The sequence below is a fragment of the Octopus bimaculoides genome, chromosome 14 (genome assembly GCF_001194135.2).
Source record: "Octopus bimaculoides isolate UCB-OBI-ISO-001 chromosome 14, ASM119413v2, whole genome shotgun sequence".
In the NCBI taxonomy this organism is placed as follows: Eukaryota; Metazoa; Mollusca; class Cephalopoda; order Octopoda; family Octopodidae; genus Octopus; species Octopus bimaculoides.
Window position 1 is genome coordinate 14191669 of NC_068994.1, and position 15558 is coordinate 14207226.

A 15558-nucleotide genomic window follows, 5' to 3' on the forward strand; every position below is an offset into this window, starting at 1 on the left:
ATATATATATATATATGTATATATATATATATATATATGCATATATATATATATATATATATATATATTATATATATATATATAATTCTCTAAATTATATATGTATATAAATATATCATTACCATAATCTTCATTGTCATCATCACCATCATCATCATTGTCATCGTCAAAATCTCATATATTCTGCCCATCTTTTATCACTTTCAGTCACATCAAAAATTCAGACTTTACAAGACTACCAAAATCGCATTAGGAATGACATGCTGCCTGAACAAAGCGGAGTGGATATAGTTAACACTTTGAAGTACTTTTCACAGACATTACTTAGGTAAGTCATGGTCTTTTTGGGGGTTTTGTTTTGAGCCAAAATATATTTTATATTAAAAATATGTTTTATATTATGTCACAGTAAAGTAGTTAGTTTTCTGTTGACCTGTACTCGTTTCAGTCATTAAGCTGTGGCCATGCTGGGGCACAACTCTTGTTGGCTTTAAGGTAAGAGAGAAGGGTTAAGCTGGAAGCCAGGAGGAGCAGTGACTTGGCCACTTCTGCTGATCCACCAATGCGTGGGTGGTTATGGTTCAGGGCAGGGGTTTTCAAACTTTTTGACTTGTGGACCCCTTTATATTTCAGACTTTACCTTAGGGATCCCTTTATAAACGCTTATGAAATTTATACATAAATATTTGCTTAAAATAACATATTTTTTTTACAGTTATTCATTTAACAGTATTTAACAAATAGGTTTATTGTCAATTAAAAGATTTCGATTAAAAAACATATATAGAATCAAATTGCCCATAAAAAGTATTTGCTGTCTATGGACCCCCTGTCTTGTCCTTGCGGACCCCCTGTCTTGTCCTTGCAGACCCCCTGTCTTGTCCTTGTGGACCCCCTGTGGTCTGTGGACCACAGTTTGAAAACCCCTGGTTCAGGGTTCAAACACCTGATAAATATTGGATACCATCTGATGACATCAGTTCCTCCTGGCCAAGGCTCCATTGACATTGGTGAATGGAAAAGCACCTCCTTATAGGTGCTATTAACATAATCTTTATCTAAGAATCTGCTAAGCCATGTTCCAAACATTTATATCTACCCCTACATTGTCATTTTAAAAATAAACAATTACGTCATCAAAATCTTAAAGACCCGCTTCAGTCATGAAAGACCATGGGATTGCATCTAGAAAGTTACCCGGGCAAGGTTGTTTATGGAAGACCAGCAGTTGCCCATGCATACCAGCCTCCCCTCTCCATGCCACTGATGCTTATCCAAGGCAAAGGCAATGGCTGATACAGCTTGGAACCAGTGACATCACAACTCATTTCTACAGCTGAGTGAACTGAAATAACGTAAAATAAAGTGTCTTGCTCAAGAACACAACACGCATTCCAGTCCGGGAATTGAACTCACAACCTCATGATTGTAAGCCCGCTGCTCTAACCACTGAGCCATGTGCCTTCACATTTAACTGGATAACTTGAATCCTGAAAGGTTAGGTATCTTTGTAATGGCAGGGACCTCTAGTCTGGTTGTATTCGTATGATAGACATATCTCTGTTCTCATTCTGTTTTTCATCTAAATATTTATATCTATAGAATCACATTTACTGGATCACGTCTTGGATTATTATTGTTTGTCATTGTTGCCAAAATAAAATTGAAGACATCAATCTCATCTTACCACATCTAATCTCCTTTCATCTAATTCCACCTTACTTTATCCAATTCATTTTCATCTCATCTCAGTCTCATCTAATCTCATTTCAACTCATTTTACTCCATCTCATTTCATCTAATCTCAGCTACTTTTGTCTTATCTAATTTCACTTCACCTCAGTGTCATCTTATTTCATCTCATTTCATGTCATTTCCTCTCATTTTTATCTCATCTCATTTCATTGGATTTCATTTCGTCTCACTTCATCTCATCTCTCAAATCATCTCATCTCTTCTCACTTTACTGATTTACCTCCCTTCTCCAACAGTGTACTTAAAGACGTTCCTGATATCCCGTCTGATAGCTATGGCCCGCGTCAAAGAGACAGTGTCCGCTTGTCTGTCTTCCCAAATTTGAACTACTCTGGTTTGTATGAAGCAGTTCTGAACATCATTGATATAGTTCCTCAGCTGCTTGTCAAACAACACGGTAAGTATATGTGTATATGTATGTTTGTGTGTGCATGTGTGTGTGTGTGTGTGTGTGTGTGTGTGTGTGTGTGTGTTGCAGTTTATCAATTTTCTGTGGGCAAATCTATAGATGTATGTGTGTGCATATGTGTTATGCGACTCAATTGTTTATGAAACAACATTGTATGCTTCTGTGAGGGCAATTATAAGTGTGTGTGAGTGTGTGTGTGTGAATCTTTTACTTGTTTCAGTCATTAGACTACAGCCATGCTGGAGCACCACCTCGAGTGTTTTTAATCAAGCAAATCAACCCCTGTAGTTTTTTTTTTTTTTCAAGCCTGGTACTTATTCTATCGATCTCTTTTTGCATAACCACTTTTTGATATGGATGTAAGCAAACCAACACCAGTTATCAAGCAGTGGTGGGAGACAAACACAGGCACAAAGACACCACACATAGATATATATACAGAGGTGGCACTCCATCGCTTACAACGGCGAGAGTTCCAGTTGATCCGATCAACGGAACAGCCTGCTCGTGAAATTAACGTGCAAGTGGCTGAGCATTCCACAGACACGTGTACCCTTAACGTAGTTCTCGGGGGATATTCAGCGTGACACAGTGTGACAAGGCTGACCCTTTGAATTACAGGCACAACAGAAACAGGAAGTAAGAGTGAGAGAAAGTTGTGGTGAAAGAGTACAGCAGGGTTCGCCACCATCCCCTGCCGGAGCCTCGTGGAGCTTTTAGGTGTTTTCGCTCAATAAACACTCACAACGCCCGGTCTGGGAATCGAAACCGTGATCCTATGACCGCAAGTCTGCTGCCCTAACCACTGGGCCATTGCGCCTCCACATATATACAGATATATACACATTATTTATTTATTATTATTTCTCTACTTTCTGTTATATATCTGTCGTGTCCTTTAATGTGGTAGTATCTACCTTTGGTGTAAACCCTAACCTGTTTCTATAATTCTTGCTTTTGTTTTTGTGTGCTGTAAATCGCCCTTCAACATTGTCCTCCATATCCTGGGCCCTTGTGGCCAATAAAAGAAATCATTATTATTATTATCATTCAGTAGTTTTATTTTTATAACGTGCTTTCACTTCACTACCGAGGGCAGCTCTGTGTGCCTTGGGTATGTGCTGTGGTTTGCTGTGATGCTCTTATGGTTACTGTATTGAAAGTGTTTTACGTAGGATGTGTGCAGTGCCCAGTAGTGCAATTTTCTGTATGTTATATATATTTGTAAGTCCTGGTGTTTTTGTTATGTATTTGTCTGAATATTTTTTTATTATACCTAAGGCACATATTATGATAGGAATTGTTTCTGTATTTAGATTCCACATTTGAGTTACCTCTATTTCCAGGTCTTTGTATTTTGGAAGTCTCTCTTATTATTATTATTATAATTATTAGAACAGAAATAAATTTATTTCTCAAACAATTGATAATGCTATAAATAGCATGATCAGGATAAATTATCCATTTATTGCAGAAAAATACACTACTGGCCAGCCATGAGACTCGAACTCACATCTCTGTGATTGCGCGTCAAGTGTTTTACCATTAAACTAAACTGCCCAGCAACGAATTCTTCTGTAATTTTAGAACTTATAAATTTAGCTTCATAAGACGCTAACGTTAAATTCAACTTTACGATGAAAGTAAACAAACAAAGTTTGTTGAATTTAACGTTAGCGTCTTATGAAACTAAATTTATAAGTTCTAAAATTGCAGAAGAATTCGTTGCTGAGCAGTTTAGTTTAATGGTAAAACACTTGACGCGCAATCACAGAGATGTGAGTTCGAGTCTCATGGCTGGCCAGTAGCGTATTTTTCTGCAATAAATGGATAATTTATCCTGATGACGCTATTTAAAGCGTTATCACGCGTTTGAGAAATAAATTTATTTCTGTTCTGACAATACATCTCAATGCTTCTAAAAAAGAACAAACAAAGTTTGTTTACTTTCATCGTAATTATAATTATTATTATTATTATTGTTATCATTATTATTATTAGCTACTACAACTTATATCACTTTTAATGTCATATTCTCCCAGATCTTGGTGAAGCAATATCGAATGTTCTTGGATGTTTGGTGCCATTTCTAGAGCATGAGTTGCTCAATGCCCTTCCCTACACTGTAGCATCGACTCTGGCAATTTTCCCGCCTTCTTTACACAAAGATACAATTGACCTCCTCTGCAGCAGTCTTCTTCCTATGACATTGGGTAAGTCAGGATTAACATGTTTTTCTTGTTTATAGCTGTCTATATCTTTTATCTGTTTCAGTCATTAGACTGTGGCCATGCATGTATACATATATATGCATGTATACATATATATGCATGTATATACATGACCAGTTCATTTACCCATCCAAACACCATGTGCTATAGAGTCAAAATACCACCACAGTAAATATAATGATACAGTGAATATATATATATAAATTCCTATATTAATAAGGATGAGATCATTATTTAAATAACGATCAAATCAATTGGCAGCATGGGAAGAAAAAACCTTATAGGTTATAATTAGTATTAAAATCATAAATAAGGGTATCTAAGAGATACCACCATGCTTGAAATAGCAGTCAAAACCTGACTCTAAAACTACATCATGTATTCAATACAGCACAAAGTGAAAAGACAAATAGATAAATAAACTGGTGAAAATTGGATAATTCCAGACCCTGGGTTTCTGGCTCATTTTATAAAAATATTTTGCCTTCGCCAATGAAATATACCAAGAATTGTACATAATTACATATATGCATATATGCTTGTATAGATACACACAATGCACACATATATATGTATGTATATTTATGAAATATTTGTAGGCACTTTTGGTCATGATGAACCCACGTATGCAAGTGAATCAGCAGCTGCTATCATTACGATAGTCTTCCAACACACTGAAACTAGCAGTAAGTCTTCCCTTTTGCCTTGTTGCTCTTCTTTACAGTTTTCTGTTGTTTTACTTTTGTTCAAACTTGAATTTTATTGTTTTATTTTTTAAAATGCTTTCACACAACATACTTGAACATTTGTGCTGATATATATATATATATATATGCATATATATATATATATATATATATATATATATATATATATCATCATCATCATCATCATCATCAGTGTTTAACGTCCGCTTTCCATGCTAGCATGGGTTGGACGATTTGACTGAGGACTGGCAAACCAGATGGCTGCACCAGGCTCCAATCTGATCTGGCAGAGTTTCTACAGCTGGATGCCCTTCCTAATGCCAACCACCCTACAGAGCAGACTGAGTGCGTTTTACATGAGTGGGACAGTTTGATAGGAGCTGGCCAGGAAGAAGCCTGCACCAGACTTCTGTGTCTGTTCTGGCAGGATTTTTACAGCTGAACGCCCTTCCTAACACCAACCACCCTATAGAGCAGACTGAGTGCATTTTACATGCCACAAGCACAGGTGTGGTCAGTTTTGGCAAGGTTTGTAAAGCTGGATTGCAGGTCTGGATTCAGTCTAGAATGTTTTTAATTTACTCATGGAGTCAGCCTGATTCCAAATGGTATGATATGTTGGGCTACAGCCCCAAGGAGTAAAATTGAATAAGTGTGACACACTGAGACACTGACATGCACATTTATTATGTTAGATACGTTTAATTTTAAGGAAACTATATTTCAATTAAAGTGTATTTTATAAATATATATGTGCCCCATCTGCAAGGTCATGCACTGTTCATCTTGATATGAGATTACAATGTTGTGCTCATATGGTTTGTGATGCATGTGCCCAGTGTACCCTTATCACATGGGTAGTCACATGGGTATCTTGGGCTTCATATATTTGTATCTGCTCTTTCACTTAATGATCCTTTCTACTATGGGCACAAGGCCTGAAATTTGGGGAGGAGGGGGTCAGTCAATTACATTGATCCCATTATTTTATTGACCCTGAAAGGATGGGAGGCAAAGTCAACCTTGGCAACAATTGAACTTAGAACATAATAATGGATGAAATACCACCGTGCATCATCCAGCCTGCTTAATGATTTTCCCAGTTTGCCACCTTAATGTTAAATATGATGATGATGATTGATGATCATGACTGATGATTGATGATCATGATGATTGATGATCATGGTGATTGGTGATGATGATGATTGATGATGATCCTGATGATTGATGATCATGATCATGATGATGGTGATGACGATGATAATCCTTTCTACTAAAGGCACAAGGCCGGTAATTTTGAGGGGAAGGGGATTGGTTGATTATATATAGGTCCCAGTATTGACTGGGATCTGTGTAATCAACATTAATCATTATAATTTTTTTCTTTATTATTACCACAAAAATACTAGTTGAGGGGACATTATGGTGACTGGTAACAAACTGTAAAAGATTTGTATTTATGGTTTTTATGTGCTTATATGTTATTTTCATTTTTAATATTTCTTTCTAATCTAGTGTTTCATTCTCAAATTCTGGAATTCTTTATGAGTATGAAAAGAGAAGTAGTTAAGGTGAGTATAATTCAGATAATTAACTCTACTGTTTTTCATAACTAATATGTACCACTCCCTACCTGTCACTATGCTGCCGAATAACAATCTAGTCAAGATGAAATAGAGCCTTCAGCAGAAGCATACTACAATGGTCACATTGATATGATCAACAACAACCTGTTTGTTTTTTTCTTGAAAGAAATTTTAATTCTATTTTTCACACACTGTCTCTCTCTCTCTCTCTTTCACTGTGTTTCTCTGCCAGCAGCAATAACAACCTGTCATTTATAGTAAAAGTCTTTTTTTAAAGTCTGCATTGCATTGTCTATATAGATGCATATCTGGGTACATGACGTTGCAAAAGAACATGGACAAAATGATAAACAAGGTACAAAAAACATGCAGGCCACATAGAGAACATATCCTTCATCAGCTGCCACCATTAAAACACTGGTGTTTCGAAGAGTTATATATATATATGTATATATATATATGTATTTGTGTATATATATATATATGTATATGTGTATATGTATATATATATGTATATGTATGTATATATGTATATATATATGTGTGTGTGTATATATATATATGTATATATATGTGTGTGTGTATATATATATATGTATATATATGTGTGTGTGTATATATATATATATGTATATATATGTGTGTGTGTATATATATATATGTATATATATGTGTGTGTATATATATGTATATATATGTATGTGTATATATATGTATGTGTATATATATATATGTGTGTATGTATATATATGTATGTGTGTGTGTATATATATATATATATATATATATATACTGCCACGCCTATTGGAGTAATTTCCCTTTATTTAACGGTTTTTACATAGCATTTTTATTTGTCTTAATAACTAATGAGATGCCGGAGCAGACTTCAGCCCCGGCATCCGAAACTCTGAGTTTTATTATGGCAACCAACTCATTGTCACATATTATATTTATAGATAAATTCCTCCATTCACATAATTTCGAGGTCTCATTCATTCTTCTGTTGTCATATTATTATTAATAATAATAATAATGTATACATATATATATATATATATATATATATATATATATATTCATTTAGGTCATATTGATCTATGAGCATGTAAATGAACCACTCTCTCCTCTATCGCTCTCCCCATCTTTGTTTCAAGAATTATATTTTCAGAGCCCTTCTTCATAATTGTTTTCTTTAAATTTCGTCTAGGACCTGCTCAGTGTTATTGCATATGGACCCCCTTCTGCAAGGGCCCCAGCTGCTAATTTACTGTTCTACTACTGGCCCCAGTTAAACCCATCACATTCAGAAAGACGTGGAATTCACTACAAATACCAGCGTGAGTAGATATATGTTTTATTGTTTCATGTCGTGTCTATTATTTCCATATTAACACAATCAAAATGGTTTCTGTTCTTAAATGAAGTGGGGAAGGAGACTTGTATTGCTATATGAACAACTGATATAACAATGGGATATCTGATCTTATGCTAAATACAGTACTTTGAATTGAGAGTTGGATCTGCTAGTAGCTAGATGATTGAAACAGAAAGAGTTATGTACCTTACCATAGTGCACAATGCAATGATTGTAATATGCTAGTATGCTAACTCCGTGCTCCATGAACATTCAATTTTTTAAAAAACATTTTTTTGCTGTTTAGCCAAAGTAGAAAATGCAACAACGAATGGGTCATTGATAATGCAGTGTGAAGCCTTTATATGACTCTTGAGCTACGCCAATCAATATGGAATAAAAAAAATGTTGGCAAGTCAGCTTATTAGCATATTAATGATGATATACTAAACTTATAATAATCCAGGACAGTTATAATTACTCAACTAAAAAAGTCCCAAAACTTCTTGAATGCACCTCGTATAAATATTCAGAAAACCCATTAAGTGAATGCACAAACATATACATTCATGTACACGTCCTTACTCACATTCGCATAGACCTATTTTCTCATTCACATTCATACAATTGTATATTTGTCTATGTTTTGTAGCATGGCCACCTGTTCTGTGTCAACGAGAAAACTGCGTAAACTCAGGAAATTGTCAAGCTGTCAAGGTAAATCCTTATACAATGTGTTGCATGAAAAAGTAATCCTGGTTCCTAAGCTTTTTCGTGTGTGTGCAATTTTTTTTCTCTATTTACACAATACTCTGAGACTCAGGCTGTTTTTTTTTCAGTTGAAATAATACAATAACACTTGCAAATGAAAAGTTGGATGCCTTTTTGTGTGTATAAATGTATAAAAGTAGCCCAGAATCTGGGCTACTTTTTCATGTACTTTTTCATACTGACCATATCTTGGCATTTATAAGCCGCCCTCTTTCCCTATTTCTGGCGAGGATGTAGTCGATTTGGCTAGAGTGTCTGCCGGAGCGGTAGGTGACTAGGTGACTGGCAGGTTTCCTGAAGTTGGTATTGCAGACCATAAGATTGGTTGCATCACAGAACTCCAGCAGTCTGGTTCCCTCCTCGTTGCGGGAACCGAAGCCATAGCCTCCATGTATGCCATGGAAGCCCCCAGCACGACGTCCGACATGACCGTTGAAGTCTCCAGCCACAAAGAGAAGGTCCCTGTCACTCGTCGACGAGGTAGTTTGCAAGAGGGTGTCATAGAATTGGTCTTTCAGACCATCTGGTAGCCCAGGTTGAGGTGCATAGGCTGAGATGACAGTAGCTAATCTATGATGAAGCACTAGTCTGATCTTAAGTACTCTGTCACTTACTCTAACGACCTCGATTACCTTATCCACCCATTTCTCCGCTAGAAGTATTCCTACGCCCCCGACCCCGTCAGTGTTCCCTGCCCAGAAAAGATGATGATGATGATGATCTTATCAATCTGTACCAGCAAGCTTTCATTGGGAACAGTAGCATATCACACTGGTTAGCTCTGGCAGAGACAAAACTGAGCCCCAAATGCAGAACCACCCATCTATCTATCTATGTCTGTCTGTCTGTCTGTCTATGTGTGTGTGTGTGTGTGTGTGCATGTGTGTGCATGTGTATGTCTGTGATGGAAACTGAAAGAAGCCTGTCGTATATGTGTGTGTGTGTATGTATGAATTTGTGACCACTTATGTTGGTGTGTTTATGTCCCTGTAACTTAGCAGTCTGGCAAAAGAGACCGATGGAATAAGTACTAGGCTTTCAAAGAATAAGTTTGACTAAACAGAGTGCTCCATCATGGCCACAGTCAAATGACTGAAACAAGTAGAAGAGTAAAAGAATATATACACATGCTTCTTTCAGTTTCCATTTACAATATCAACTTGCAGGGCTTTGATAGGCCTGAAGCTAGAATAGAACACACATTTGCCCAAAGTGCTGCACAATGGGACTGAACCCATGGAAACATGGTATTTGGAAGCAAGTTTCTTAACCGCATACCCACGTGCCAATAGCCATAGTAAAAAAGAAAAAAGTTTCCTTCATTTTTCTTCTCTGTTTTGATATTTTTGTCTTTCATTAACCTCTCTCTTTTACTATTTGTTTTTTTTTTCTTCTTACTTCATTCAATATTTCAGATGTGTCCAAACCCTGCTCTTGCAATTCAGTCAAGGGACAAACCACCCCCACTATATGTCTGCAGTGACTGTGCAGAACCACTTAAGAGAGTACACGATGAGTACATGGTTGATATACTACTTCCAATGTCTCATGTACCAACGACCTGCGAGAACAAGGTTAAACATTTTAATTCTTTTAATATTTTTCGATAGATTATTTTAGCATCTTTTTAATGTTTGCAGAACCAGTTAACCCATATTATGCTTAAAGTCAAAAGAAGATCAAAGGTCCTTCTCAAATCCCAAATTCTGTGGCATATACAGGGTAGGCCAAAAGTCATGCACCAAAACGTTTATCATTTTATTCATATTACATTATTATTAATATTATTGAGTGAGCACGTAAAATAGCATGGCCATTGCCAGTACCGCCTGACTGGCCTTTGTGCCGGTGGCATGTAAAAGCACCCACTACACTCTCGGAGTGGTTGGCATTAGGAAGGGCATCCAGCTGTAGAAACTCTGCCAAATCAGATTGGAGCCTGGTGTAGCCACCTGGTCCACCAGTCCTCAGTCAAATCGTCCAACCCCTGCTAGCATGGAAAGCGGACGTTAAACGATGATGATGATGATGATGAGAGCAGTGCATGTTGTCAAAGTGACACCTGGGTGCAAATATATGAAGTCCAATATACCCATCATGACTACCCATCTGCTAAGGGTACACCAGGTACATGCATCACAACCACATGTGCATGACATGGTGATCTCATATTGAGACAGCACATCTACCAATTCTGCTCACAGAGTATTGGTTAACCTAAGACACTTGCCCAAGGTGACATGTAGTGGAAAATGAACTTGAAACCATGTGATTATGAAACAAGCTCCATATCCACACAGTTGTAACTCTGCCAATGTTATGTTAGGTAATTACGATGTTGATTGAAATTGTGAATATAGATTGAGTTAATGAATCTATCTAATACTTACATTTTACCACTGTTTTTAACACTTTAGAATTGCCGTTCAAGCAATGCCATTGCCGTGTGTACCTGTTTTAATATCAACTGTGCTAGTCAGAATGGTAACCGACCAATCAGGTATTGTCAAAACTGTCACATGGTACGCCACAGCAGTGAAACTGGGCAGAAACATATCTTCCATGAAAGCATTCCAGAAATCTGGCATTGTGATCGAGAGACGCAGCGTTATTTAATTGATGCTATTGTAAGGTGAGTTACATGTTCCAGGATTTGACAACATTAGGTAAAGCATTAAAGTCTATATAAACCAATGAAGGAGCTTCTATTTGGTTACATTACTTGCTAGAAATAGCAGAGCTAAATCTCTCTTAAATTATACCCTGCTGTTTAAGGAGGGAAGAATGACACACTGGATAATAATTAGTCCTAGGCATAATTATAACAAAGGCAGATTGGATGTTGAAGGACTCGTTAAATAATGTTTACCTAGATATATCATTGTAGTCTTCATTATGTGGTTCGAGGTACATCATACAGGGTGCATAAGGTATTTGAGGGCAAATTTGTCTTTTTAGTAAAACACATACAACAGCAGAAAACAGCTTTACTAATGAAAAAATTTGTGCATATGAACTAGATTATCTTCTTCATAATTTTATTCAACGTAGCCACTTTCAGCATCAGTAACTGCTTGTATGTGAGATCTGAATCATCTATATTCCCAAATTAATTGGTCCTGGTTCATATCAGACAATACTCTGAGTATGGTAGCTTTCAAAGAATCCTTGGTGTTATAATTGACTTCTCTCTCAACAACACTCCACACATAGTAGTCCTATGGACTGAAATCTGAAGTGTTTGGAGGCCAAGTGTTAGGGATTATGTGGTCATGAAAATTGTCATTCACCCATTCGTAGGTTGCTTGAGCCTTATGTGATGGTGCAGAGTCCTGCTGAAATACATTCTTTATTTATCCAGGGCTTGACAACAGTTTCCAGGCCCTTAATGTAGTTAACTCTAAGACCTTGTGGAAAGAAGTGAGGAAGCATCACATATCTTTCATTACTGACAACTTCAAAAGCCATGACAGTTGTCAGAAATTTTGTGTGCATGACTGTTGGAACTTCAGAAGGATCTGAACATAATCATCTGTCATTTTTGCAGTTAATCTTCTGGTCTTGGTCAAAGTTTTCCTCATATGAGAAAAACCAAATTATGTCATCTGGGTTTTTCCTGACATGGTTTGACCTCTCCTCATCATGTAAGATTTGTACCAGATGTCTTTGTGGACAACATTTCTGATTGTCCCTTTTAACACAGGAAGATGTTTTGCTATTGGCCTCATGGATTTTATGAGATTTCCATCAATGATCCGCTGAAGTTCTTGAGTAAATTTGGGTGTTCTGATGATATTGGTATGTTGGGAATGCTTTTTGCATTTTGATACTGGCGATGCCTTTCCATTTGAAGCTTCTAACCCCTTGCAAACTTAGTTGACAAAAGATCTGGCAACTTTTAAAAACTGAACTCTCTCTAAATTGCTGTGCTCAGCTTTGAGGCCGCAGTTACTGCAGGTCTCTTCGTTTCTTGAGTAAGCTGAGTGTCTACCATTATTATTTTCTGAAACATAAATGACATGAAGTTAATTTGGAAACAGTAACAACTCAAAAATGTCATGTTCTCAAGTTGACACCCCACTCTTCAGATCAGTAGCCTGAACAGCCCATTCTTTTTTTTTTTTTTTTTTTTATAATTCCAGGATGTCCAGAAATTATCTTTACAATTTGAAAAATTCAGAAAAAAATTAAAATTAATGATAGCTCAGCAGAGTTTATTGGAAAAATTAGGCAAACAAATGAAGTTTTATTGGAAGCATCTGAACACTTCCACATGGGCTTTACTAGTTGGATGCAACACATCTAGACAATAAGTTGTAGAAGTTGTAAAGATAATTTATGAACACCCTGTATTTTTGTGAGGTGATTGATTGAGTTTATATAATTTCAGTCTACTCAAAGAAGCACAACCCCTGCAATCAAAACGAGTTGTTGAAATGGGTGAAGAACACTTCTATCAAGTTCCCGAGGAAGACGACTTCTATGATGAAGGCGGCACTGACCGGAAGCTGTTGAGCCGCTATGGGATTTGGTTGCTAGTTGAACTTTGTAAACCCAAAGAAGACATTTCAATTGTAAGCGGCAAATACAGTTGATTAATCTTTTAACATTTAAACTGGCCATATTGGGCCCAAATATTCTCCCTGTTTTATATTCAAAATGGCTGGATTTAGCCTTTCACACCTACCTTATAATATCATTATAAAGTTAAACAAACACATCATTGAACTCTCGAAGCAATGAAATAATTCATGATTAATTCAAAACAATGTGAATATATATGCTTGCGAAGACCTGTTGAGGCAAGTGAAATCGAAATCGAACCAAATTCGATGACTGGCACCCATGCCAACCTCTCCTTCATTGGACACTAAACTTGGCTTGCGAAGACCTGTTGGGGCAAGTGAATTCGAAATCGTGTTGGCACCTGTACCAGTGGAGCGCTAAGAGCACTGTCCAAGCGTGATCATTGCCAGAGCAACTGTCTGGCTTCCATGCTAGTGGCACATAAATAGCACAATTTGAGTGTGATCGTTACCAATGTCGCTGGACTGGCTCCTGTGCAGGTGGCACGTAAAATACACCATTTTGAGCGTGGCCGTTGCCAGTACCACTTGACTGGCCTTCATGCCAGTGGCACGTAAAAGCACCCACTACACTCTTGGAGTGGTTGGCGTTAGGAAGGGCATCGAGCTGTAGAAACTCTGCCGAATCAGATTGGAGCCTAGTGTAACCATCTGGTTTCACCAGTCCTCAGTCAAATCGTCCAACCCATGCTAGCATGGAAAGCGGACGTTAAACGATGATGATGATGATGATGATGTATTTCATCTATCTTTATGCTCCAAGTCCAAATTCTTTCACTATTTTGGAGTTGATAAAATAAGTAATCAACTTACCCCACCTCCTAAACTACTGCCTTTGTGCCAAAAATTGAAACCAGTATATATATATATATAAACATTATATTTGACTCATGTTTATTGCTATGTCTTACACTCACACATACACACACACCAGTGGTGGCTCGTGTATAGGAACTGCGGAATTGCAGCATCCCCTATTTCCACTCAATATTATTGATAACATTCAATATAATGAGTCCTTTTCTCTTTAATTCTTTCTTTATACTTGTACATTATATAATCCTTAAGATTAATGTCAGTAACCATCCCCTACTTTATGAAAAAAATACAAAAATCCTTGTATAGAACTGTGCACTTCACAGTTCCAGCGACGTGTTGTTTGGCTGTTGCGCACATGTTTACATATCTGAGATAGAAAGCTTCACACTAAGGAGAGACAGCACTGTTGTTCACGCAGTGTCTGTGAAAGGCAGTATTCATTATTTCAAATTTTAAAGGATATAAACCAGCCCTATCCAGCTCCAATCTATCTGTTTTATGTTCAAACTGGCCAGATCTGGCCTATCACACCTACTCTATAATGTTCTAAAAATAAACAATCACATTATCTGAGTCACAAAGCTACTCAATATAAAACATAATTAATCCAAAACAATGTGAATGAATAACTAAGTAATTTGAATGTTAAATATTTTGCCCTCATTTTGATTTCTCTAATTATTCTTTCACTTTTGTTTGTTTTTTTGTTTTCTGCCATATTTTACAGGAAATCCTTGGTCGTCTCCTAAGTATGCTGTTCCAGTGGTTTGATGCCACAGCCTATTTAACTGATGGTATGTTATTGTATTTAGTATATTTCTGTCTTTTGTGATGTTTTATAAACTATAGGCACAGACATGGTTGTGTGGTTAAGATGCTTGTTTCCCAACCATATGCTTTCAGGTTCAGTCTCTGTGCAGTTTCTTGGGTGTGTGTTTTCAATTATAGCTCCACACCAGTCAAATCTCTGTGAGTGAATATGGTAGGTGGAACCTGTCATATATGTGTATATGTGTGTATGTATGTATAAATAAATGTATAGATATATTTATATATATATATATAGATATATGCATATATCTATATATATATATAATAATAATATTAGGGATAAAACCCAAAATTACAGGTAAAGACTCAATTACAATCAATTTATTAAAAATTAAAATTAAATTAAGTTTCACAGTATAAAATATATATAGATATATAGTATTAGGGAAAAGAACCAAGGTTTATGAACTCATCGATGAAAATCCACTGTCACATATAGAAAAAATTTATAATTAAAAGTGCAATAAATATGTATAATATAATACAAAGTAAATATCATAAGATCAAGA

General features: G+C 36.5%; 1 protein-coding gene across 1 annotated transcript in view; it reads left to right on the forward strand.

Annotated features, from left to right (window-relative positions):
* The window catches only part of LOC106880816 (protein unc-79 homolog), a 63435-nt gene that overhangs the window by 6479 nt on the left and 41398 nt on the right, over window positions 1-15558 (forward strand). Inside the window, exons 2-12 of the mRNA XM_052973022.1 lie at window positions 208-328; window positions 1992-2152; window positions 4207-4377; window positions 4995-5081; window positions 6618-6673; window positions 7896-8025; window positions 8695-8759; window positions 10229-10387; window positions 11231-11445; window positions 13204-13387; window positions 14946-15029. Of these exons, the coding sequence (XP_052828982.1) occupies window positions 208-328; window positions 1992-2152; window positions 4207-4377; window positions 4995-5081; window positions 6618-6673; window positions 7896-8025; window positions 8695-8759; window positions 10229-10387; window positions 11231-11445; window positions 13204-13387; window positions 14946-15029 (1433 nt within the window). The remainder of the gene's footprint in view (window positions 1-207; window positions 329-1991; window positions 2153-4206; window positions 4378-4994; window positions 5082-6617; window positions 6674-7895; window positions 8026-8694; window positions 8760-10228; window positions 10388-11230; window positions 11446-13203; window positions 13388-14945; window positions 15030-15558) is intronic.